Consider the following 27,396-nt stretch of genomic DNA (forward strand, 5'->3'; position numbering starts at 1 on the left):
ACTCAGAATAGATAGGTTATTGTTGTGTTATTACTTAATTTACTTACTGCGTTGCCTGAATATCTTTGTTAAAGCAGATGTTATGCAGATTTGCTGAGGAAATAAGACCATAAAACCTCAGATGATAAAATTAGAGTGTGCCATTAGATGGAATATTTATGTTCTCTTTGAACAAAAGCCAGCGATGTGTGTGTGTGTTTCATTTGCACATCTGTACATGCACGTTGCGTATGTGTGAGTTGTGAATAACAACCGGATAAAGCTGTTGTTAAACTGTTGTAATGTGATTCCAGTTAAGATTAATGCACAGCTTCTTCATTGGTTTATCAAAGGTAAAAAGGTGTGTATTTTATGGCCGTACCGACATCGAATTATTTCATTTTAAATACACAGCCCTCTCCTAATGGAGACTGTAAAGACAGGGCAAGACCCCACAAGTTACAGCCATCTGCCAACATACAGCTTGATCTCTATATCACTTTCACTGTGCACGTGCATTCCTGCCATATGAAATATTGAACTGTGCAAGGAACTTTACCATCGTTAAACTTTAAGAGATGCTTTGGATTTCATATATTAAAAACATCCACAAAGCAAACACAAATTCCATTCATTAATTTGGACTGCAGAGCCCTTTTTTTTATTTCTGCCACACTATAAAGACACTCATTAGATCGATTGCACAACACAACCCCTGTGGTGATTCCCCTCTTTGTATACTGTGTTAACAAAGAGTGCAATATTACATCTGGGAGAAATGATGCAAAGGTTGACCCGATGGGGACATCATGTGAGACTGGTTTGTGACAGGAGTCTTGGGAACTCATTTCAACATCACCCCATGGGGTGTTTGCATAAATGCGTGATGTGGTGTACATTAACATTAAATAAGTAGAACTCATCAGTCCCATGAAAGCAGTTTCTTTTTAGAGATTGTGGTGTTTTTCCTCCGCCTCTCTATGGGAGGCCATATTGTACTCTGTTTACGTCTGTCCTTGCTGTGGGGGCCGCGTGCGTGTGTGTGTTTCAAGACAGGAGCCTCTGTGGCAGCGCCCTACGGTTTCCCTGTGTAGTGTGTGTTTGTGTGTCTGTGCGAATATGTGTAGAGAAGGGAAGAGCCTTTTTTGAATGAGGTTAGCTCACCATTTAAACGACAGACAAAAGACTCCGCTAATTAAAACTATGGCTACTTGTGTTTCACTCACTCTCCTTCCCTCCTCTGCTCTCAGACCCTCCCCTTTCTCACTCGTACTTTCCACACACATGCACTTTTCAAATGCCTAATTTGTACCCACCGTTGAGTGCTGGGCGGACACACACAGCCTAATAGTAAAAGACAATGTTCTTTGTGTTGCGTCGTCTTAATGCATTCGGCCCACAGGATCAGCGAGGAGCCCTCATTGGTCGCCGCCCTGCTGCCTGTTTGTTAGTTGGGCACCTCATACCAGAGCATAGTCAAACCACAGAGAAGAAATTATAGCATGAATGAACACTGACTAATACAGCTTCTATAAAATAACCACTCCATTGTGAGTAGAGATCTCAATGCAGTACCACACCTCAGGGTTTTGGCACACATTGGAGAGGGGGGGAAACTGCACTTAGCTTTCTGTATTGCACTGATGAGTGTGGTATAAGGGTGAGTGGCACTGAATAGAGTGTGAGTTCTGCTGGTTGAAAACCATGCTTTAAATACTGGGATTCAAACATTTACAGCGTAAATTGTGTTAATGTTGATTTCATAACACGCAAACTCTACCGAATCAATCAAACCAAGGCAACCTCAGGGTAACTAATGGCTTCTTACTGTCTCCACAGAGATCTGAGCGAGAACTTCATCCAGTCCATCCCCAGAAAAGCCTTCAGAGGAGCTACAGACATCAAAAACCTGTGAGTACCTCACCCCTTTCCGCATGTACTACTGTAATACATTATGAAAATAGTTGCCAATGAACTTGCTGTGAGCCTCTGATGTAGTGTGGATAACTCGATGAAATCAATGATGAGTGAAGCAAATCAAACTGAAGAGCTGCAAGTGAACAGCACTCAGCATAATTCCAGCATGTTAACACATTTCTTTATGTGGCTGTCTGGCTGAGTTAATAGCCCTTGCTAAGAGTACAAATTGTGTGTATTGGTGTGTTTGTGCATGTTTAGTGGATTGACTCTGATTAAAAAAGACACAAGCAGCTCCCCAAAGATGGCTTGTAGCAACAGTGATTTACACCATCAGCATATTACATGCACATGCGCTCACAGAAGCACAGATTTATGGGATGTATTGATGCAGATAAACACAAGTCACGTCCCCCTTCTTGGGGGTAACATGATCTGAGATGACTAAGCCAGTATGGATTTACAATAGCTCATCAGTGTACTGCTTACTGTATCAATGAATACAACTACTCCACAGGGAGAGAAATATTGTGTAAGTATCTTGTGTAACAAAGCCTCTCTTTTTTCCCTGTGTGCTCCGCAGTCAGCTGGATAAAAACCACATCGCCTGCATCGAGGATGGAGCCTTCAGAGCTCTGAGGGGCTTGGAAGTGCTGTAAGTATCTGAAGTGACGCTATTCATTCAGCTTCACCTTGCATCAGTCCATTAAAGCACTTAGTTAAATCAAGGCTTTGCCGATAATCATATCTAATATACACACACATAGCGCAGACCTTTAATTAGTATGGCCTGGGTTCTTATGCCAAAATACCCCCAGTGGGCCTCACGAGGGGGCCTGCATGATGGAGACCAAGCTCCATTAACTCATTGTTCCACATAGTTGACAGCAGCGTTCCCCTCCATCACATTAACACCCCCCACTCCTCCACCTCCATCTACACACCCTATCCAGCCTTGGGCGGGCCATCTGACAAGGGAGTACCAACCATCTTGATCAAAAATCCCATTCAAGTGAGCATTCCACCCAAGGCGCAGCAGTGGCCATGTTAAGTGTTTTTTTTAAACATTTAATTAATCACCCCTTGTCAAAAAAATCATAATCACAGGCCTCTGTCAAAGCTCTCCACCTGAAACAATGGAGGCCGTGGGACAAAGGCACTTTGACAGCCTTGTTATTTTTATTGTGAAAGACTGTGTTGTGCATGTGTGTTTTTTTTTTTTAGGGGGTGGGGAAACAAAAAAAAGCCATTAAAGGCTGCTTTCATGGCATGGATGGATTGCAGATGTAGTGATAGGTTTGTCATTATGCTGTAAGAGGGGGTGGGGGGGGGGGTATTTGGTGGGGTCTGTGTCTATAGGTTTTATGGGGGAGGAGGACAGGTTGTGTTAAAGGGGGGAGCAGCTTGAAATATGGTCGAGGGTTATTAGGCTGATTGAAATTACCTGATTCTCTCGCTGCAGCTGATGCCCAGGGTTTGATGGGGGTGGTGTGTGTGTGTGTGTGTGTGTGTGTGTGTGTGTGTGTGTGTGTGTGTGTGTGTGTGTGTGTGTGTGTGTGTGTGTGTGTGTGTGTGTGTGTGTGTGTGTGTGTGTGTGTGTGTGTGTGTGTGTGTGTGTGTGTGTGTGTGTGTGTGCGTGTGTGTGCGTGCGTGTGTGTGCGTGTTGTATCTATCAACTACAAGTTGGGGCGCTTTAATGTGTGTATATTTGCATGCACGACTGTACGTGTGCGTGGGAGGTGCGAGGGCTTCCCATCTGTGTGGAATGAGGTGTTATATTCCCGATGGGATGCCACAAAGAGAGACAGCAAGAAGGGAGAGAGGGGGTAGATTAAAAAGGATGTAACGGAAGAGGACGGCCGCAACAAAACTCTTTTTGAAGTGTAGATGTCAAAATATCTCCCCCGCACTGACGATATGACTTTGTTTGCTCTTTGCTTCTCACAGAACGCTGAACAACAACAACATCAGCAGCATCCCCGTCTCCAGCTTCAACCACATGCCCAAGCTACGAACCTTGTAAGTCACATTTATCTCACCACAGTGCCCTATACCTCAGTAAAATAAATATATATTCCTCATGCAGGCAGGCACACTAAGGAAAGTGCTGAAGCCCCATGTGATCTCAATGGGAGTAGATAGGGTCTGTCATTCCAGGCAGTGTTAGGGAGCAGCCATAACCACAGAGCACCACAGAAGAGTCTGCGTCAATGCCAGCAGCCATTATCCCGTCCAACTAAACACACTCGGAACAACAACTGGGACCGATAAACAAAAATAGCCCCAGAAGCCTATTGTACATTGTACATTGTATGTGATTACTAAATCTGAAATTATGCACAAATTAAAACAATTATGCCTGCTGAAAACTCGTAGAGCCGTGACTCCATGGCTCTTGCGGTGGCTTTTTGGGCTGCCTCACTCCCAGTGGGGTTATATTAAATAGCTTTTCTGTTTATGTGCTCACTATGTGTCTGTGCACACAGTAAGCAAACGTGCTCCAGAGGTCCACCATACCACAGCGAGAGTTATTCTGGACAGACACAGCATTCCAGGAATGCTGTGTTTGGAGAATTGGGTTTGTAGAAGTCCTCTTTAGTGTTTCAAATGTGCCATTTACAATCATCCATGTAGCGTATCATTTAGTGCGTCTCACCACAGGGATTGGATGTGATGAGTTCTCAGAATAAATAGACACTTTCTTGCTATTTGTGTCCTCAGCTAGTGTGTTTTTTAGATATGAGAAAAGCTTTTAACGCATTCAATTGTTCCTCTCTTTTAACAGCCGTCTCCACTCCAACAATCTCAACTGTGACTGTCACCTGTCGTGGTTGGCCCAGTGGCTCAGACAGAGGCCTACGATTGGTCTATTCACCCAATGTACTGGCCCTACTGAGCTCAGAGGACTCAATGTGGCAGAGGTACAGAAACACGAATTCTCCTGCTCAGGTAAGACACATGTAGTTACTAACACTTTAGAAGAGAAATACCAAAAGAACTTTGCATTTTATATTGTGTATTGTTTGGTTAGTCATATACACGGTTAGTGACATGGAAAGCTGCTTGTACAGCCCCTCAAAAAGGGATGAAAGGGCATTATCATTGTGGGAATTTTTATAAAATGTTTCAAGGCATAAACTCCCTGTGCTATCTAGTAGATATCCCCCCTCCACTCCCACTGTGTCAGTGTGTTCACCTGGCAGCTCCTGTGCCCCCGGGCAACCTCACGGCTCTCCTCTGACCCTGTCATGTGTCTCCAGCCTTCAGACGCTGGCAGGACAATGCCATGACATATATATAAAACACACATTTAGTAGTGACAGCAGACAGTAGTGGCCCTCTTTCAGGAGACATTATTCATGTCCTCTAACCTCCCCGCGCAAGGATTATTTATCTTTTAACTTGCTGTTTTTCTCTCTGTGCGTGTGAGAGAAAGAGAACATTTGTGATGCGGTTATCATATCAGGACAATGGGAAAACAGCATGAGAACCTCTACTCCCCACAAGGCCATCTCACTCTCAACACCAGCTGCTGCGGCTGTTTGTGTCTACGTTTGCGTGTTTGTCTCTCTGTCTCTCCTTCTCTCTCCATGGCTTGTGATTTTTACACAGCCATACTGCGTGACAGCACAGATCATTAACTATTCATCGCCCAGGGAAAGAGACTCAAAGCGTGGGAGTGTAACCATTCCAGATAGGAAAGGGGAGCAGTGGGTGTCAGGGACATTTGTTTCTGGATGGACACAGGTACAACAAGTTGAGTTTGTGCATGACGGGTAGATGCAGATCGTGCGGCATGCTTCCATTATGTAAGAACTTTTATGGGTTTTTGTGTTTTATTGAGGAAAGCTGTCGGAGATTCATTCTTTGTATGTCTCCAAAGAGAATGATCATTGCACTTTTAAGGCAGGGCAAACAATAGGATGAACATCCATCGCTGTGCTGGTCCGCCTTGCTGTGCAAGAAATACACGGTCATGCATTCACACAAACACGTGCACAAACACATACTCCCAGTTTCTTCTTGCGTGGATGAGTGACCAGAAGTTGAACTCCCAGAGAAGGACTCATTAGGGACTGGCTTGTTGGCACACACACACACACACACACACACACACACACACACACACACACACACACACACACACACACACACACACACACACACACACACACACACACACACACACACACACACACACACACACACACACACACACACACACACACACACACACACACACACACACACACACACACAGTATTCTTGTGTACGTCGTTTGTGCTGTGACCAGGCCAGGCCACCTGCGGGGGAATTTGGGGCGGGGTGGCGTTCTGTGAGAAGACAGGAAGAGGGAGAGAGAGGCATGTTGTTGTGAGGCAGGAGAAGGAAAATGGGGTACCATGTGTTAGTCCGTGTTCAAAATCTGATTATTTTCTGCAGCGTGTCGGCATCGTGACTCACTGACTCTCACTCCCTGAAAAATGTCACAATATTTTACATTTTTGTCAGTAATGAGCAGAGTAACGCATTTACTGCTTCATGGAATAATATTTTTTTTCAAGCAGTCGTTTCGCATCACGATAAAATACCTCAAATTGGCAGGCTCATTAAAAACTGGGGAAAGCAGACCCCCCCAAACACTTTTACCCCCATGTTTCTATTTTTTGCTTGGAGACGATCTGGTGCATGACCAGCAGCTCATTTGTGTTTCTGTTTTTGATCTCTTCTCACCACAATGTGATCCCGTTTACTTTAAACAGGTGATCAGCAGGAAGCTGTTACCACAGCCAATCCATTTGTATCCCAATTACTCTTAATCCTCTTACTCTACTTCAGATTACAGCGACTTTAGTTTCTCTAAGTGGCTTCCACTGTGATTTTATTGAGCAAAACATTTGCCTGTAAAACCTCTTGATCATTTACATGAGAGGTGAGTAAAAGTTGGACGCCAATTGAGGTTATAGGACATAAAAAATGATGACTATTGCATTGAATTAATGCTCCCAGGGAATAATAAAGGAAGTAAAAATATTGTGTTTTAAATTAGCAATGAGTATTGACTTGCTTGAGGGGGTGGAATAAAACACAACTCCTGTGGTGGGAAACAGGGAAGAAATGACTGCGACGAGAGAACCCAAATGTTGTTCTGAAAGGGAATTCAAGGCAAGAGACAACTGGGAAGAAGCCAGCGATAACATTTTGAAATGATGAGAGAAATGAGGTGGAGTAAGGTTAGATTGGGAGCAAATGGACGGGAGGTCATAAATGGTGGTGACGGTCATTGGCAGATATGGTTCTGCCACGCTAAGAAGCGTGAGAGGGAGCAGAAGAGCAGCTGGAGGAAGGGATAGTGATGGAAAGGTGCGAGCAAGTGAAATAAGGGAAGTGGGACGGGAGTGGTAGAGACAGCGGGCGGGAAAGAGATAATGGGGAAAGCAGCTCCAGGAGTAACGGGGGACGAGCGCACATCAAACAGCTTCAACTCACCTGTCAGAGAGCTGTCATTGTTAAGGCCGCTCCAGCTGTGCTCTGCACTTTCCCTGATCCCAGGCCTGTCAAATATGCCATGTTAGATCAGAAGGGAGTTCTTCTCTGCCCTACACCTGATCCCAGATCTGTCAAAGCTCTGCCATCCCAGATCACAGGGTCTCAGATCATGTGGGTTGAGCGACTCCTTGAGTGTTGATCCATGCTCTTGCTGCTATTTGTTGTGTTTACCTGATTGCCAAATCTGTCAAAGAATCTTGTCTCTTAAGGTCATTCCATATGATTTTCCGGATACAGGAAGTCTGACCTTAAACATAGCTTAATGGTTTGTGGTGCAAGAGGGAGAACCCATAATTGTATGGAACAGGATGATGTTTGGCAGCCATCTTTCTTTCAGTTTTAGGAAGAGGAGTTTTGAGCACGTTGCTTTTTCTGTCACTGACTTTCACCATCACTCACCCTGGCTTCCTCTCCTTGAATCTCTATCCCCACTCCACTCTCTCTCGCCAACATTTTCCACACAAGCTGAGCGATGGATTGGAAGGTAATCAAATATTCATGGTTTGAAACTCGGATTAGTAATGCTGTGTAAATGAGGCCATTTAAAAGTCTGTTTTATTCATTTTATCTGGGTTAGGCTTTCACACACACATCTTGTACACACACACACACACACACACACACACACACACACACACACACACACACACACACACACACACACACACACACACACACACACACACACACACACACACACACACACACACACACACACACACACACACACAGACCCGACACCCCATACTGCCAGTGCAAGCTCTCACTCTTCACCATATCGTTGACAGTGCCGCAGCTATTTGAACAGGTATCTAGAGACAGCGTGATGGGTTCTGTGCTCTGTATGCAAATGTGAAAGTTGAAGTGTTTTAGAACAAATGGAAGTGAAGAGGTGGGGGGTTGTAACGCTGAATGTGCAGAATGGCATCAATTCCACCCAGAGAACGCAGACTCAGGAGAAAAACGTACGGAGCGATCAATGGATGTTATTGGGAGGCCTTCAATCGCTGCTCCGGCTCTATTATTCATGTCTTTCTTCTTCTCAATATACCGTGGCACTCCTTTGATAAATAACCCAGTTTCTTGCCCATTGATTCTCAAGGATGTTGGGCTTTACAACAAAGTCAAGAGTAGGATGTATCATTTCTATTTCTCAATGTCAAAACATCCCTGGGAATGTGTGTTCATTTGCAATTCAGCACAAAGGGTTGATGACATGAACAGCAAAGCAGTGTGAGCTCCACGTGAGTGCGGGAGCTGCTCCATGTCGGCGCACAAATCCTCCGGCAAAACAATCTCGCCTAATCCTGCTCAGAGTCATGCTGCTCTCATTCAAACAAAGCAAATCCATCTGTAATCACACGCCTGTAGTTGCATGTTCTTCTCTGATTGTTTCTCTCTTTAAATGCTCCTATCAGGTCACCAGGAGTCTTCCGGCCCTCAGCCCTGCAGCATCGGTGGAGGCTCTTGCCCCGCCATGTGTACCTGCAGCAACAACATCGTGGACTGCAGAGGGAAAGGTCTCACCGCCATCCCAGCCAACCTGCCCGACACCATGGCTGAGATGTAAGCACGATAGCGGTTTTCTTTAGCAGTTGTTAGACCTGAAAGCAGATGCACAGTTATATTTGTCCCAATGATAGATACACTAAATGTATCAATTATTTAACGTTCTCCTCGGCTCCTCATTTACAGTATGTGGCATGGAGAAGAATGTGGGAAACATTGCTGAAATAATTTGCGACTTTTTAGAAAAAAATCTTTAACTGTGAAGCAGCTGTGGGTACATGATAAAGAGTTGACATTGTCACCAACTCTTAAGTTATAGTTGTTTAGGTCTTTTAACCTTTTTTTGTTACTAGATCAGTCAGAAACTTTACAACGTGCAATTACAGCTCCGTCAAAGTGAAGTTAAATGGAAGGAACATTTTGCATCATGTAATACCATCAAAACTATTCACCCTTCCCAATAGCATATACAATACAATTGCAGACAAATCTATACTTTTTTTTTACCAATCAACATTTACATATGCAATCATGTAAAGCTCAGTTTTGATAATGTGTGGGGGGCAGATAACCCTCAGAACTAGACAGCACTTTGGATCTTTCATATTAAGGAACTTTAGATTCTTAAGCCCAGTGGAACCTGAGCAGCAGAGCTAAATGAATGAGATGCAGGGACATCCACAGCTGCGTTGTTCTGTGAAGCATGGTTCTGCCGGGCAATCCTTTTGCAAGTGTGTGCATTAAAGATGTAAATGTATTTCCAAATATATATCTTTCCGTCTGTGTAAGCTCATGCCTGGGTTTAACATGGCTGAGAAGATTTAAACATGCATGTTTTATGTACATATGTTGTTCCAGCTTGCTTTTCTCACTATGCATCACCTGGCAGCGAGGCATCCATCAGTTAGCTGTACAGTGTGAGCGACGCACGCAGACTCAAGACTGCTGCTACATGCTCTTATCGGCTCAGATGGCTGTGAACCACATGTGTGCGCTTTCCCTCCGTCAGTTTATCAGTCCTCCAACATCTGTCTGAGCATTAACTGTTTACGCCCCACATGCTATCAGCGTACCATCATTCCCCGGGAATGCACGGCTAGACTTTTCAAGGTAGTGCTTTTACTGCCTTTATCAGGGGGTTTAATGCACCCGGCAGAAGTCGGCATGAAATAGTACAGCAGTTATAACTTATAAGCTTTATGCACATTGAGGAAAGGGAGGATATAGGGAAGGGCGGCAGTCGGATTGCATGATCTTCCAAGGAGCATGTGTGTAGTTCAGAGGACACAACACGTTTCTAGGTCTCCTCCTCCCCATGGGGTCTGTTTATAAATACCCAGTTATAAGGGAGTCACAGATCCCATGTTCCCCAACAACCCTGACCCATTTCTAGAGCAGTGGTGTGCTGGATTTACAAATGTGGACGTATGGTGCACACTCTGTGTATTCTTGTCTGATTAAATGACCACCCAAAAACACTAAGGTATTTCAGACCATTTTAAGTCTTCGCACATGCTGCGTATTGACTTTGGAGATGTAAATAATTCAACTTCACCATTGCCTCTCAGTTTGTGCCATGTTTTAAGGTTTGTAGACAACTTGGCGTGCCCTCCAGTTGTAAAGTGGAGTATCTCGTGGAGACTGATCTATGAGCCCAATAACCAGGGAGCAGCAGTAATGGGGGAACAGGGAGATGGCTGAAAGATAGCTCCAGCATGCACAGCTTTTATAGACAGTAGATTCTCTCGGCACAGCAGATGAGTAAAGACATTTTAAATGTCTCCCTGCCCTTCAGATCTAATTGGTGCCTAACCACGTCCTGCTAATAAACTCTACTATGTTCTGATTCATGGTTTACAAGACCAGGGAAACACTGGCTTTTAACATGCACATTCCTTCTGTCCTGCCCATCAGCGCATTACCGTACAGGTTGTATTCCCACATCACTTTTTCCTTCACTATTTCTCCTCCTCTCTTGATTTATTTTCCTCCTCCACATTTCTCTCCGTCTTTCACTGCTTGCCAAAGCACCACAGGCAGGTTTGAGGAGGCAGATCATCAGTGAAGGAATAAAAAAGCATGAGGGGGGGGACTCCGCTCAGTAATTTGGTGCAGCAGGTTTGATCTGTGCTTGAAGTTCATTATAAAATCAGTTTCAATTACAGCAAGGCGGGCTGCTGGGTATCAAGGCCAGCCTAATGCCTTGTTAATGAGGCACTAGGAAACTCACATACACACACAAACACACACATGCTGCTCTCATTACGTACAAATCGGAGAACGGCAACCTCCATGCCCTGCTCTCCCCTAATGAATGCCAGTGTTGTGTTTATGGCTGTGGGGATGTGAGCTGGTTTCTGTACTCCTCTCTTGTGAGACCAGGCCCAGTTAGCCTAAACACTACCACAACAGATTATTATGCACCATAGTCTGCAATGACTGAACTCTGCCATAAAAATGCACCCCCCCTCTCCCCGCTCCTTTCATCCACTGCTGCGGTCCTGCCATCCATTTCTGACTCACGCACGCATTGGGGGAATACCCAAAGGCGTAATGTGTTTCCCCTTAATGAAAACCATGCTCAGACCCTAGTGAAAAGGATGAGGAGCATTGATTGGGCTGACACAAACACTAGCTCAGAGACACACACAGACACAGACACACACAAACAAATGTCCTGCCTGACAAATGGGATAGAAATTATTGATTGTCCGTCCGAAGGCGACTCTGAGAGATTGTGTCTTTTTTCTCTGGTGATTGGACAAAGCAGCTCCTTTGTTGATTGGAGGGATTAAGTCGCTTGAACATATATCGATCTGCTAGCAGCCACAGCGCTTTGGCTACAAAGTTGTCAGACAGCATTGTGTGCCCTTGTCTGGCTCGGAGGGTTTTGTTATATGCTGACACACACACAGCTTGTAGATGCTGAAACACATGCAGACATTATGAAGAGTGCCAGACTGGTTTGAACCGGGCAGACAGACTGGTTGATGAGAGAAGGCGCTAAAGCCACTTGGCCCAGCACTCTGCCGCATGGTGAGGGCAGAGGAACCACAGCGCTGTCACTTAGCTGTAAATCCACAGACACACTGGAACAGGCAGACAAAAACAGACAGAGAGAGCATGCACACCGCAGGAATCTGTGGTCTGGAATCACTGCTATCCTAAGAATGTCAATTACGCTCCTATATCGCTCCATAAATGTAGGCTACTTCTTTGAAGGGTAGTGTCCAGTTTGAAATATGTGGAAACTCAAAACTGTTAAGTGGCTGTGGCGAATGTGTAACAAAACATTTACCCCCATAAACAGCAGCCAAGAGGCATGTAAAAAGTCTTTCTCTAGTAGAATAATTTAATTATGTGGAAATGGTCATGAACCAATAAATTACACACTTAAGAGAGTGATGGTTAAAACTATCAACAACATTCAGTTTCCAATACGTTTTTTAAATATTTCTCATTTTCCCTGTGGTAACAAATAGCGTTTTAATGATCTTTTAGATTCTGTTTTCCTCTGGTCTACCAAATCTCGCACAGGCCCATGCCTCCTGTTCTTCCGCCAGTTCCTCTGCATGGTCCGGACAACCAGACAGGCCCACAGCTGGCTCCCTCCAGGCCCTGCTAAGCCTTGTTAAGGATAGTTTTAAAAGCTGTGAAGTGACCTGCAGATAAACAGCCCTCTGCCAGATACACCAGGGAATTGCTCTGGGACTGAGCTGGGTCCTAAGTAGCAGCCGGCCTGAAACACACAGACATGCATGCCCACACTAATGGGGTTGAGTGATGTCTGGTTCCCCGGGACCATCTGACACTGATTAGAGTTTGTGACTGTTCTGTTTTAAACGACCAATTGTATGTATGTCTCTGTGTTCATTTTGTTCCTTGACAGTTTTTTTATGGTGGGATTTTGTCCGACATTTTTCTTGTCAACGTTTTGCCTCAGCAGCCCCCTGGCTCACAGGAAAGAGTAAACTAGAAAAGTCATATTTCACCGCACTGCAAAGGTTTCAGCGGACACTTTGCAGATACCCAGAGGATAAAAACAAATTTCACAAGAACAAGTGAGGTCATTATTGATTTCATGATATCATATGAGAACATAAGTGCTGGAAACTGTAAATGTTATACTAAAAAGAAATATGACTTTAAGTTGAAGGCCTTAACACCCTCACACAAATCGAGACGGAGCCTTTTCCCCTCCAGTCCTTTTCCACAGCACTTTAGTATTCAGACTATTTATTGGTTCTGAGGATGTTATGACTCCAACATGCCTGGACCTATTACAGCTGGGAAATAGATCTCCGCTAATATAAGCAGGCCAATCACCAAAGGTCAGAGGTAATGGGAGGATTACTCAACTTTGTTACCATGGAAAAGTCTATTGTTGGTTAACTGATGGTATCTTTTTCTCTTCTCCTCTTCTCCTCTTTTCTCCAGACGTCTGGAGCAGAATGGGATTAAGTCTGTTCCTCCCGGAGCCTTCTCTCCCTACAAGAAGCTGCGTAGGATGTAAGTACAGCAGTACACTCACCTCAGGGCTAAATAATACAGACGAGAACAAGAAGTTGAGGGCTGGAAAAATAAGCGACAATTGGCAGTCTTCTCATTCCACTCCTGAGGAGCATGAAGTATTTATTTTGTCTGTGCCGAGAGAACATATTCCTGTTCTCAGACTTGGGGTGGCATGGAAAGCAGGCACTCAGATGCTACATGAGCATAATAACTGTTCTCATCTTTCATGCTGCGCACTGGTATTCCCCTGGCTAGTGTTGTGTCCAGTCTGTGTGTGTGTGTGTGTGTGTGTGTGTGTGTGTGTGTGTGTGTGTGTGTGTGTGTGTGTGTGTGTGTGTGTGTGTGTGTGTGTGTGTGTGTGTGTGTGTGTGTGTGTGTGTGTGTGTGTGTGTGTGTGTGTGTGTGTGTGTGTGTGTGTGTGTGTGTGTGTGTTGTGCCTGCGTGGGCACACTGTAAACTGCGGCTGGGAGGATGATGAGGGGACGGAGAGTGTGCTGGAATGAGGCCTCGCTCTCTCTGGGAGCGAACAGCATCAGGCTGGTAGATGAGTGGTTTTTCATCAGCTGTCCGGTCAACCAGCCAGCACACACCAGTCGGCCAAACCCACAGCTCCAACACCACCAGGCCTGACCGACATAGCAGCAGGGAGAAACTGAGGGTCACAGAGTTTCTCTGCACTTCTTTAAGGATCCCTCTCTGCTTTATAATCCAACTGCAGGGACAGTTTGATGTTCATGAGGTATATGCTGACATGCTGAACTCCTGAGGAAACTGCTTTCTCTTTGCAAATCAGTTTCTATGTTATTGTAAAGGAAACACGTAAAATAAATAAATGTTAGGTTACTTTGAAAAATGGTTACTGGTTACAAAAAGGTAATTACTATTTACTGAATAATATGATACACATTTTTTGTATAGAATATAAAAACCAGGTCCAATGGCAGTTTAACAGATTGAACAAATCCATATAAACAAACTGTTAATGTTGTGGCAAAGATATGATGCATGGAAATGCTAATTTTATCTTAACTCCATATTTTAAATTAAGTATATCAGGTTTTACGGCAACTTTGCTGTTCTTCTTTAGGCGTTTGGTGAATTATCTTTATTTTTTGTCAGTTTATGCTCAACAAAACGTCAGGTTTTTCGCCTTTAGCGAAGTAAAACTTAAAGCAGACATGAACTGCTACTGTTGCTGCTGCTGAATCTGCATTTAGCAACAACAATGCATGGCCACATGTCTGTGTTGACCCTCCATCGCTCTGTTGATTCAGCTGGCAGTGTGCCCTCACTGCCGGCCCCCCCATAACACACTGTGTGTAGACAGCATCCACATCATGACGCATACAGTATGTTCACGCTATGGGTTCAGACTCTGCTGATGTTCATATGTATGTCTTACAGTATAAATAGATGTTAGTTATCCCCACGTATTATCTGGAAAATATTTGTATTGTCAGTCATGATTATGTAAGTTAAAGTTATATTTAGGGATTTTGTGTGTTTGTATTTGTTTGTTTATTTGTGGAGTTATGTGAGCATCCCTCTCCTCACCATGTGTGTCCTCCTCTCCCTGTAAATACCAACCACACACATTTTCTTTCACCTTGTCCCAGTTTAGATGCCCTCCACATGAACCGCTCCTTAAGACAGGGATGCAGTAACAGCCCTCACACCGACACACACACACCAGCGTCTGAGTTTACAGACACACACCGGTGCCGATTTGGCTCCTTCGCCACATTTTGTGTTTCCAGGAAACCTCAGTCCTTTGCAAAAAGACAAATGGGTACTTATTTGACTGTTACCCCCAAATGAGAAAATATCCCTCTCCTTCACCACATGATGATTTTCCTTCAAAGGTATCCAGTCGACTGGAGTTCAGTCCACATAGTCCATTAACTCTCCCTCTCCATCTGTCTTTCTCTCTTTCTGTCCCACTGTTCCTCATTTACTGTTGGATTTATTCTCTCTCTCACACACACACACACACACACACACACACACACACACACACACACACACACACACACACACACACACACACACACACACACACACACACACACACACACACACACACACACACACACACACACACACACACACACACACACACAGGCACACAGGCTTAGTGGTTATCCTGTGGGGAGAGGCCTGTCAATCCTATTAACTATGTTCAGAGGCAGTCTACTGTATTTCTCTTTGGATTCTAGCCCTGCACCCCATTTTTACTCACACACACTCACCTTGATACAACACAGGGCCAGTTGATGGGCCACAAATGATACAAGCAAATGTTTTGATTGGCTCCAAAACTCTAGCTCGCTCAATTTCATTAAATCCCTTGAATCTCCCACCAGCAAATATGGGAGAGAGCTGGAACTCATCTCAATCCAGCTCTCACTACATTGACTTCCCCGTTGCTTGCCAGTGACACCAATGGATGTATTATAAGAACACCCAGGTGACACTGGGGTAAAAACTTCCACAGAAAAATGACTTTTCCCAAGACCTCAGTTTCCTTGACTAAATCTCTGACCTTCTTCTTCAACGCAGAGACCTGAGCAACAACCAGATCTCAGAGATAGCTCCTGATGCCTTCCAGGGCCTGCGCTCCCTCAACTCCCTGTAAGTGGCCCTGAGCCCAGTTTCTGCATGTATCTCTGCATAAATATTCACCCTGTTGTCATTTCCCGTGTCTTATGCAAGTGTGTGTTGTGATTTCCCAGTGTGCTGTATGGAAATAAGATCACCGACCTGCCCAAGGGGGTGTTTGACGGCCTCTACGCCCTGCAACTGCTGTAAGCAGAACACACACACACACTCTGCTGATATACTGCAGACATAAACTGAATACCACGCATCCTTTACTCCCACTCAGTAAAATAAGTCATAACCTTCAAATAAACGTTGTACCTGTGCACAGTTTTCTAGATGGAATGCATAATGAATGAATATATAAAGAAACACTGACAGGCTGCTTCCCTCCTTCCTTCTTCCGCACTCTCTCTTTGTTTCCTTTTCTTCCCCCTTACTCTCAGGTTGCTGAATGCCAATAAGATTCACTGCGTTCGTGCCAACGCCTTCCAGGACCTGCAGAATCTCTCGCTGCTATCACTCTACGACAATAAGATCCAAACTGTTGCCAAGGGCACCTTCACTTCACTACGAGCTATACAGACCCTGTGAGTGGAACACACGCACATAAACATGCTGCTGCTGCGCACGCTCTGACACATACTGAGCTGTCACCATCAAACATGAGCCAACACAGGAGTTGTTTACTTGCAGGTCTGTGTAATAACACAGAATGATGAGGTAGAGAGGAGAGTGAATCTATCATCTTCACAAACACACGGACACACACAGCTTCTGCGGCCAGATCCAGAAAACAGCGCACACCACACCCTCTTTCCACCGCCGTTACCCAGACAGCACCAATTCGGTCTAAATGAATGTTCTCCTTTTTTTTCTTTTCCGATAAACAAGGAAACCACATGCTGTTATCAATACAGACCCCACACCACGGCGCCTCCCATGTCTCAAACACACCACATGAGATTGTCATCCATATATGCTAATGTCTTCTAGACACCTGTTGAAGATGATGATGGATAGTGCTACCACTATGTTCAACACACACACACACACACACACACACGCACACGCACACGCACACGCACGCACGCACACACACACACACACACACACACACACACACACACACACACACACACACACACACACACACACACACACACACACACACACACACACACACACACACACACACACACACACACACACACAGCCCTGGGTTTAAGGGTCCCAGTCTAAAAACAAGCTTCTTGTTTGGTCATTGCATGTATTTATACCCCTTCAAATCGGGGTATTAATACACGCAAAGTCTTCCCACGATCTCTTCACTCCTTAATTAACTTCATAATTTGGATTAAAGTACACACTGAGCTGAAGTAAAGTTAAAGCGATGTTTATTACATTATTAGTTATGGTCTTGGATTCTTAATTTTCTGGTACTTTTTATTGAATTAGTGTTAGCTGAGAGGTGTAGCTAATCTTGAGTCAACTCCATTTATTGATCATGAAATTGGTGAAATCTGTCAACACAATATAAATATCTAGCAAAACAAACAAAAATCTTTTCAATATATTAAATGTGTGCAAAAATAATTTACTAAATAATCAACCTAAAGTTATTATGTTTTACATTATTGTATATGATGAATTATGTGGGATCACACTCTTAACATTCTCAGTAACGGTTTAGTTTTTTTTATTTTTGAGTAAAGTTTGCCCAGAATCATAAATCAAAACATTTACATTTTAAGAAGTTGCAGAAGGACAGAGCCAAGATGGTCTCTATGCCAAGCTAAGCTAACCAGCTACTGGCTGTCGTTTCATATTTACCTCACAAGAATTAGAGTGGTATCAACTTTCTCTTTTTACTCTTGACAATAAGTAAAAAGACATTTCCTTAAGTGTCCAACTATTGTTTTAACATAATAAGATCATGGTATTATGACATGACTTAACCTTAAAGTCAATAAACAAATATATAAATATAGATATACTCTTTATGATGTTTCTGTTGGCCTTTGGGTTACAGTTTCCATGTATTTGAATGTGTTACTCTCTCTCCTTACTTCCCCTCCCCTTTCTCCAACTCTCCCTCGCTGTTCTCCAGTCACCTGGCCCAGAATCCATTTATTTGTGACTGTAATCTGAAGTGGCTGGCAGACTACCTGCGCTCCAACCCCATCGAGACCAGCGGCGCCCGCTGTGCCAGCCCTCGCCGACTCGCTAACAAGCGCATCGGACAGATCAAGAGCAAGAAGTTCCGCTGCTCCGGTAGGCCGGTGGCTTCGTGTCACTCTGAACAAATGTCTCCCTCACATTTCTCTCTCGGGCTTTCTATCTCTCGGACAGACTGTTTTTATTCCACTTGTTCTCACCTTCTTACTCTGACCTTCTCTCTTCCTCTCCACTGGGAGTGGCTTTTATCTCTGCTTTGTTCCCTCCACCTTACAACATATGTAATGAGTGATCATTCCTGGCTAAATGTTTTATTCGGCCATTTGCTGCGCCGGTGCGACTCAATCAATATCCCCCAGATGAACTTGGGGCCAAGGAGAGACAGATTGTTTCCCCTCCATATTACCACAGTGTGGTTCATATTCAAACCGCACTGAGCTGAGATCACCAGTCGAGGCTGGCATAAGGGCTAGAGTTTCTTTACGTGCCCACCATTCCTCTGCCCTCTGCCAATCTCAGCCTCCATCTCCCCCAGCTCCCCACTCTCTGCCTGCCAGGCTCAGGTTTCCTTTACCCCCCCTCACTCCTCTGCACTGCACTATCCATGCTCACCATCCACCCTCCCTCCTCCTTTGCCCACTATTGTGTTTAAGCACTGTGTTACGCTGTCTGGCACTCTGCGCTGCTGAGGTTTCACACTTCTTTATAGCCTCATGTTGCTAGACCTGCTGAAGAAGGGAGTCCATGTGTTTTTCTCTTTCTTTCTTTTTTCTGTCTTTTGTTCTCACTGTCTTCCCTTCATTTCACTCTTCCTTAGCAACAGCCAAATATTTACCACCTTTTCACATCGTTACTAGTTCCTCCACATTGCCATGCACAGAGACAGTCCTAGGCTTCTCTGTTTGAATGTCATATACCTTGTGTCATCATATATAATCTTTATATATGACTGTTCTGAAGCATAGCAACACCACAGCTATGCCGGCCAGACTGGTCTCACTGACATCCGTCCCTCTTTCTTTTCTCCATCACAGCCAAAGAGCAGTACTTCATCCCAGGTGAGTGCTTGTAAATGTTCACACCTATCATTGTCTTCCTCTTTTCTTTAATTATCCCACCGCAGCCGTGTCGAGGCATCATTCATTCCATTACGTATTCATTTAAATACCATTCTCCTGCAGATTAAAGGATATTTTCAGTTTATAACAACCTTTTTGTAGTTTTGGCACAATTCCTTTCCGTAATGATAACATTTTATTTACCAAGTTTATTGCTGAGAGCTGGAAACCTGGCGACACAGGTACTACTTAGTCACGTGGGGATGGAAACAAAAGCATTCAGATGCCAACAGAGGAGACAGAATGATGTTGAAGAGGAAACAAAAGAGTCAAAATGATGACTCTTAAATACCTCTTGTGTAATTGTAATATCCTTTCATTTGGATGATGGTAGGATGAACAGAGGAAATGGACTTCAGAGAATTTACTTCTTGAAATTATTCAAAATGGGCATGCTAGTAGGAATGTATACATATAAGAGCAGCTAATTGGGCCTTTGAGTGACTGGACCCACGTGTTCATCTTAATGAATATACGTGTGAGAGCGTCTGTTTCTCCTCAGCTCTGTTTTCCTAACAGTCTCAGCAGATAGAGTCCAAAGGAAGTGGCTCTTTGCTTTGGCATGAGCACAGACAGTCACTCACCAAGAGGGACAGAAAGGGTGGGGGGGGAGGAGAAGGACAGAGGGGAAGGAAAGTGTGTCCTTTCTATCAGTAAGAGCTAAAGAAAATAAAGCCCACCAGAGGACCCAGATTCCTATCAGCGGATGTTTCCGGACCTCTTAACAAGAGCACTTCCAAGAAAATTGTGTGTGTGTGTGTGTGTGTGTGTGTGTGTGTGTGTGTGTGTGTGTGTGTGTGTGTGTGTGTGTGTGTGTGTGTGTGTGTGTGTGTGTGTGTGTGTGTGTGTGTGTGTGTGTGTGTGTGTGTGTGTGTGTGTGTGTGTGTGTGTGTGTGTGTGTGTGTGTGTGTGTGTGGTGCAGTTGCTTGTGTGATCCAGTGTATACGCCTGTTTGTCTGTGTGTTAGTAAATTATTGTGTCTTTGTGCGCTGGGCTGAGATAAAGCTCTTCACTGGCTAAGAGAACAAATGGGAGTAAAATGTAAGCACAAGGAAGATCAAAGCCAAGTGTGATTAATGAGAATTGTACCCTCCCTGAATGATAACAATAAAAGCCTCCACAACACACACACACACACACACACACACACACACACACACACACACACACACACACACACACACACACACACACACACACACCACACACACACACACACACACACACACACACACACACACACACACACACACACACACACACACGTGCACTCAACCCACACACAATCACAGACAGCACTGGAATTCCATAATCCATTGATAATGAGGAACCAAGCTGCGGGGAATTGTGAGAACTCCTACAACTCCAGCGATGAGTCATTTCGTGCCTTAGAGAGGGGAAAACCTAATTCGTCTCCTCCTGCATTTTCTCCTGTTTCGTTTAAATCTGCTGACAGTAAAAGTGTCGCCACCACCCACTTGTGACGGTGACGATGACTCAGGCTCATCACGACTCTCCCCCGGCTCCTTTACATCCTCAAGATCAAAGCGCTGAGCTGTACCTTCATTGCTTCCTCTGTAGCAGGAAATGCCTTTTCCTGTTGTATGGCCTGGCGAGGGAAAGTTTGTTAATGACCTACATTAGTGGGACTATCCGCACCTTCCACTGAGCCACTCTGAGAAGTGACACAGATTAAGGAAAGTCTTTGCACTGGAAGTCATTTCTGAGACTGCAAATGCACTCTTTTTCTGTCCAAACGGATTCTAATAGGATAAAGAATGAGGATTTGGGGTTAGGTCATGGTTTCAAATGTCGCTCCATTTATGTGAAAATAATGTTGGTGCATTCAATGTAGGATTTTGTCCTGGTTGTTTGAGGCTTTCCTGCTCGGTGTCCGATGTGCTGACGTCATTACCAAACCGGAGGCCCACCGGTGTGACCATGCAAAAAAGGGAACAGGATGTTAGGATATCCACAGAAATCACTGGGCTGTTCCCTCTAAATGGGACATTTGCACACACATTAAGTCTACACGCACATATATACAACGGAGACACAATACACAAACTCAGACACACACACTCCCAGTGCTTCTCCATTATTGAGCAGCCATGATGTAACTGGCAGCACGCTTTTTGGCACGTAACGTCTATTCATAGACAGAGGAGGTGCAGGAAAACGTCCCACATTCCCCATGCTGCCTAATTCTTGCCCCTCCTCTCTCAGGACAGACGTCTTTCTGCACCTTTGCCACTCACCTTTCATTTCTCTCTCAACTGCATGTTCACATCTCTCTTCCTTTTCTTCCCTGCATGCATTTCTGTCCCTCATGCCCTTCTTTTTCTGTTTGCTACCTCTCCTCTCCTTTGACTCCACCTGTCTACACACGCTTCCTGTGCTCTCTCTTGGGTGCTCTGCTTCACTAAAGCTGGCAGCCTAAATCCTCTTTGGCATCCCTATCTCAATCTCCCCTGCCACTGTTCTTTTCACCCCACTGCTCCCACTCTATCACCTCTCTAAAGTAACTCACCCTCGCCCCCACCCTTCCATCTCCTCACCCTCACCCGTTCATTTCTGTCCTATGAATAGTAGCAGAGCTGAGAGGATGTTCTGCAGCGTGCCTAAGGTTAAAGATTTGTTAGGAAAAACAGGACAAACTGACATCCAGCTCATGCCTGACTACCGCATCGTGGGCGACTGAGGCATGTTTCTGGTTATAGGGAAGAGACTGATGTCAATCTGTGTGTGAATTTGTTCCTGTTCAGGTACAGAGGACACCCGTCTGAATAACGCCTGCAACAGCGACCCAGTCTGTCCTCCCAAGTGCCGCTGTGAGTCGAACGTAGTGGACTGCTCCAACCTGAAACTCACCAAGATCCCTGAGCACATCCCTTCATCCACCTCTGAACTGTAAGCCATCGGGAAAAGGCTTTTGTACACTTTTAACAGAAAGAGATAATAAGTCATGTGTATGTCCTGTGACTTATGTCACAGACATAAGTGCAAGCTTCTCAAGAGCATGATGTTACACTGAACATTATAGAGCTATTCAATCTCCTTTTAGGACTCCATACATGAACTTCCACTTGGCCATGAGAGGAAACTTCCAAACGTCAGATATTTATTTCAAATGCTTAGTTTTGGAGTAGACTTGTATAGTTGTCTGATCAGAGACTCTTTACATTGTTGGTGGTAATCCTCGGATTATGGGGATAAAACCTTTTTTAGTATATAAAAAATAAAATACATAAACATTCATTCCATAGCAGGTTCTTTGTAATGGTCGGTTATTATGTGATGTAAACGAAAATGATGTAACTTAACAGCTCATAAAGAATAAATACTATGAACCTTATGTGAAATATAACCTCATCCAAAGACAAAGATCCCTTTGTGCACAGTTGGGCTCAGGAACATTACCACAGCTCCAGAGACAGGCAGGTTAATGCCCCCCCAAAGGAGGAGAGACCTTGCTTGTTGTGTGAGCTAGGTGAAATTGAAGTGCACTTTCTGTTTGACTTTCCTATCTATGAGGACATCATATATTTACTTTTTACTAAAATGACATCCATCATGTAGATAACTGTTGGCTGTATGACAAAGCAAATTGTACTCGAGGAAGGGAATCTTTTTTGTAGCAGATTTTATCTGCAAGGTTTTGTAAAGAATACGTTTGAAATTGAGCGATAAAATAACCAGTTTGACCAAAGCAAAACAAGAATTCAATCAATGCAGAAGGCGACAGTTAGCAGAGACAGCATGAAGAGAATGGAGAATAAGTAAAGAGTGAACCTTTGAATTAGTTTTGAAGGACATAGAAATATTTGAAGAGAACTTTACATTTCAATGGATTTGTTTTTTAATTTATTTTCAACTTTTTCTCTCCAGCCGCCTTAACAACAATGAGATTACGACTCTGGAGGCAACTGGAGTTTTTAAGAACCTTTCCCAGCTTAAGAAAATGTAAGTTGGACTTTTATTTTACTTTTTTACTTTACCTTCCAGCAGTCATTATCTAAATATGAATGTACTTCCTTGACAGTAACCTCAGCAACAACAAGATCACAGAGGTTGAAGATGGGTCGTTTGAAGGGGCGTCGTCCGTCAATGAGCTTCACCTCACAGCCAATCAGATCGACTCGGTCCGGAGCGGGATGTTCCGCGGCCTTGAGGGATTGCGCATGCTGTGAGTAATGCATCGACACATACAATCACATACTCAAGCATGGTGTACCTCTACAGTCAAGATACTATTCTGGATGTTTAATGATTCTGTGTTTGACTTCTTTCCTCTTTAGGATGCTGAGGAACAACAAGATCAGCTGCGTCCACAATGACAGTTTCACAGGGTTGCACAACGTCCGCCTGCTGTCTCTGTACGACAACCAGCTGACCACGATCAATCCAGGAGCATTCGACACTCTGCAGACTCTCTCCACACTGTGAGACCCTGGCTTACACACAACTCCAATCATGCATTTCATGTTTCAAAGCTCTCACAAACCTTCTTACGCTCACTTTCCCCCAGTAACCTCTTGGCCAACTCCTTCAACTGTGACTGCCGGCTGGGCTGGCTCGGCGATTGGCTGAGGACGAGGAAGATTGTGACCGGTAACCCTCGCTGCCAGCGTCCTGCCTTCCTGAAGGAGATCCCTCTGCAGGATGTGGCTCTGCCTGACTTCCGCTGTGAGGAGGGTATGTAGTGCCAACACACACAACACACTGCCTCTGATTTAAGGCTCTTCTGTATGTCCTTTTTCAGACCGTATCTGCACTTTAGTTGCAGCTTCCCCACTTTAACTGAAGTAATCTGTCTCTGTGAAAGCAGATACACATCTTCAATATAGCAGTCGACCTCCGCTATGTGGGAAACTAACCTCTCTGGGTATGACTGATGAGGATTTTAACGTTGCACTCTGCTCCACAATACATCATGACCGAGAGCTGCTTAAAGTGTCTGAGATCATCTTAAATAATGACCGCTATTGTGTGACTCTTTTGTTTACTGAATAGATTGCTACTCAGCAGTTCCTAAGCCGCTGGTCGATGCCAAGCTGAGTGGAGCTATTGAGCTGTTTGCCTTATTGACCAGTCAGCCTATTTGCACCTGAATGAATGTTGGACTTGTCTTCGGGCTTCAGGCAGCTTCCTTTCTTTGCTCTGGCTAATCGATATTACATTAGCGAGGCTCATCTCCCTCTATCCTAACTTACTTTTCACATTTGTCACTTCCTCCTTTTTAATTGTCAGCTAGAAGGATTGTTTTGGCACTGTTGCTTTGTCTTTCTACCATTTATCTTCCAGGGACAACAGCTCTCTTTCTGCTCTCCTCCACATCTTTCCTCCTGGTCATTCCTCGTTTCTCTTCTTGTCCGGTATCTGACTCGCCTCTGTCTCCTCTGTTTTTTCCCAGGACAAGAGGAGTCGTCAAGCTGTGTGCCCAGACCCCAGTGTCCCAGTGAATGTACTTGCCTGGAGACTGTTGTCCGCTGCAGTAACAAGCACCTCCACACACTGCCCAAAGGCATCCCAAGAAACGTGACTGAACTGTGAGTCCCCGGCAATAATTATGCCAATTGCATGCATATCTTATCAGTTTGAGTTCCAGGTATTTTTGTTCCTTTGTCTGGCTTTGGTCTGGGAAAAAAACAAAGGAGACGATATATTAAAAAAAAGTAGGGAGGAGGAATGAAAGAGATAAGAATTAGTGAGAATAGTGGAGACAAAGAAGACAGATCCCATCATCTGGAAGAGGGGAAAGGAGTCAATAACCCCTGCATTTATTCTCTCAGACATTCTTCTTCTGTGTTCCCTGCAGCCCTCAGGGCTAGCACTGATGTCACTCTGGCACTCCGAGCCAAGGATCTGTGTGTGTGTGTGTGTGTGTGTGTGTGTGTGTGTGTGTGTGTGTGTGTGTGTGTGTGTGTGTGTGTGTGTGTGTGTGTGTGTGTGTGTGTGTGTGTGTGTGTGTGTGTGTGTGTGTGTGTGTGTGTGTGTGTGTGTGTGTGTGTGTGTGTGTGTGTGTGTGTGTGTGTGTGTGTGTGTGTTTGTGCATATTTTGTGTAAGGGCCAAAAGCCTGTCCACAGCAGCATAGGGGAGCAAGAGGACATTTTAATGAGCAGTTTTCAATGGAACGGGGAGGGAATGGAATAGGGTCTGGAACTTTCCAATACTGCTTCAAGTGATTCACACACACACACACACACACACACACACACACACACACACACACACACACACACACACACACACACACACACACACACACACACACACACACACACACACACACACACACACACACGCTGTGAAAGCCTTTAGGCCTGTCATTGTCCCAGCAGGTGTGACCAGGTGTGCCCTTCTGTTGTGGGCTTTCATCTATTCATCTGGAGAGTTTGCTACTCCATCATTATCCCAAGTGTCCTCTGCACCATCATTACCTATCATTACCTCTAAACCCAAAGGCCCCCCCAACTAACCAGCAACCCACCCCCGCCTTCCCACCCAGGGAACAGTCAACACAAATAGCAAGAGAAAGCCCCTGCAGCTAGGTTCAGAGGGACCAGGACCCTAAATAAGCCATCTATCAAGGTGACAGCCCTCTGGTAGCACTTCATGTTGGCAGTCAGCAGGGTGGTTGCATCCCTGCAGGCATTATGTCAACTATAGTTGCTTGTAAATACATCAGATGTTAACATACACATGCACAAACACACACTTAAGTGGTGGTACCTCAGTCACTTAAGAACGTGGTGTGCTGAATTAAATTAGCTGCATTTCCCTCATGTTTAAGACAAAAGGAATGTTTCACAGTATTTGTATGGAATAGAAATGCAGGAAGCTAACAAACCCTAACCTCCAGGCATGAGACACAATCTAAAGTCAAGAAATTAAAAATGAAAAAGTGATTTTAAAGAAAAACTATTTCCTGGTTGGTGCAACATGAGCCTTAATGGGCGGCAACAGCATATAGAAAAGTGTTGTTTGTGAAAAGTGTGATGTCCTGCAACAAAGCTTTAAGCTCAATAAAGAAGGAAAATAATATACTGACAAGAAGAAGAATAACATTTCCAAATGTAGAATTAAATACATTTTTTTTTACCAATTTACTTGTAATATGAATCCCTTATTAAAATGCCACTAATAATGTGGCAGTCCCTAATTAGGTAGCTGGCAGCAATACTGCTCAACATTGTGCTTTCTTACATTTAATAAACATATCCTATACAATACAAATATCTGAATCATTTTCTCACTCAATACTGAGCTGCTTGTGACTCTGTGTTCAGGTATCTGGATGGAAACCAGTTCAGTGTTTTGCCAAAGGAACTGTCTGCCTTCAAATACCTGCAGCTGGTGTAAGTATTTGTCTTGCTGCCCCCTCTGCCTCACTTTGCAGATCCATATGATGAATTATTGTTTTTCTAATGTTCCTTTCAGAGATCTGAGCAACAACAAGATCAGCTCCCTGACCAACTCGTCCTTTGCGAACATGAGCCAACTCACCACTCTGTAAGTCCCGTCTCAGCCAAGAGCTAGTATTTCATCCTGGTGCTGACAGCAGGATGGAAACAGATGACTTTTATATATATATATTCATATGTAATTATTTTTACTTTTCAGAATCCTGAGCTACAACTCTCTGCGTTGTATCCCCAAAATGTCCTTCAGTGGACTGCGCTCTCTCAGACTGCTGTGAGTTTATGTTGTTATATTTTAAAAACGTTCCGATTTGTGTGTGTTTTTAGGATTAGTTTAAAATACTGGGTTTAAATTCATAATGTATCTGTCCAGTGGTATAAAATGCATATCTATTGTTTGAAAAGTTGTCACATAATTTCAAGACAATGGTCAAAACAGCATCTTTATTTGAAACAGTTGAAGTTATTTTGAAAGTAGCTTTCTAAAACAAGATAAGACTCACATTCAGACTAAACGAGTTATTGAAGAGGATATTTTCACAGCTTGCACTGACTACAGAGGCGGTGCAGCAGATGCCGAGAATCTTTGATTCTCTCCAGAGGACCGAAACAC

The 27,396-nt window shown here is 44.2% G+C and overlaps 1 protein-coding gene across 3 annotated transcripts in view; it reads left to right on the top strand.

The window, feature by feature from the left end:
• slit1a (slit homolog 1a (Drosophila)) overlaps nucleotides 1–27,396 on the top strand; it is an 87,285-nt gene that overhangs the window by 48,527 nt on the left and 11,362 nt on the right. For 2 of the 3 annotated variants that reach the window (XM_034100524.2, XM_034100525.2), the window contains exons 5-24: nucleotides 1,819–1,890; nucleotides 2,480–2,551; nucleotides 3,844–3,915; nucleotides 4,682–4,845; nucleotides 8,865–9,012; nucleotides 13,393–13,464; nucleotides 16,027–16,098; nucleotides 16,200–16,271; nucleotides 16,512–16,655; nucleotides 18,176–18,339; nucleotides 19,278–19,301; nucleotides 22,127–22,271; nucleotides 23,250–23,324; nucleotides 23,404–23,547; nucleotides 23,660–23,803; nucleotides 23,890–24,056; nucleotides 24,775–24,910; nucleotides 26,652–26,720; nucleotides 26,803–26,874; nucleotides 26,986–27,057. In XM_034100524.2, the coding sequence (XP_033956415.1) occupies nucleotides 1,819–1,890; nucleotides 2,480–2,551; nucleotides 3,844–3,915; nucleotides 4,682–4,845; nucleotides 8,865–9,012; nucleotides 13,393–13,464; nucleotides 16,027–16,098; nucleotides 16,200–16,271; nucleotides 16,512–16,655; nucleotides 18,176–18,339; nucleotides 19,278–19,301; nucleotides 22,127–22,271; nucleotides 23,250–23,324; nucleotides 23,404–23,547; nucleotides 23,660–23,803; nucleotides 23,890–24,056; nucleotides 24,775–24,910; nucleotides 26,652–26,720; nucleotides 26,803–26,874; nucleotides 26,986–27,057 (2,100 nt within the window). The remainder of the gene's footprint in view (nucleotides 1–1,818; nucleotides 1,891–2,479; nucleotides 2,552–3,843; nucleotides 3,916–4,681; nucleotides 4,846–8,864; nucleotides 9,013–13,392; nucleotides 13,465–16,026; nucleotides 16,099–16,199; nucleotides 16,272–16,511; nucleotides 16,656–18,175; nucleotides 18,340–19,277; nucleotides 19,302–22,126; nucleotides 22,272–23,249; nucleotides 23,325–23,403; nucleotides 23,548–23,659; nucleotides 23,804–23,889; nucleotides 24,057–24,774; nucleotides 24,911–26,651; nucleotides 26,721–26,802; nucleotides 26,875–26,985; nucleotides 27,058–27,396) is intronic. The other variant, XM_034100526.2, reaches the window with a different exon arrangement.

The sequence above is a fragment of the Pseudochaenichthys georgianus genome, chromosome 15 (assembly GCF_902827115.2).
Source record: "Pseudochaenichthys georgianus chromosome 15, fPseGeo1.2, whole genome shotgun sequence".
NCBI classification, from domain to species: domain Eukaryota; kingdom Metazoa; phylum Chordata; class Actinopteri; order Perciformes; family Channichthyidae; genus Pseudochaenichthys; species Pseudochaenichthys georgianus.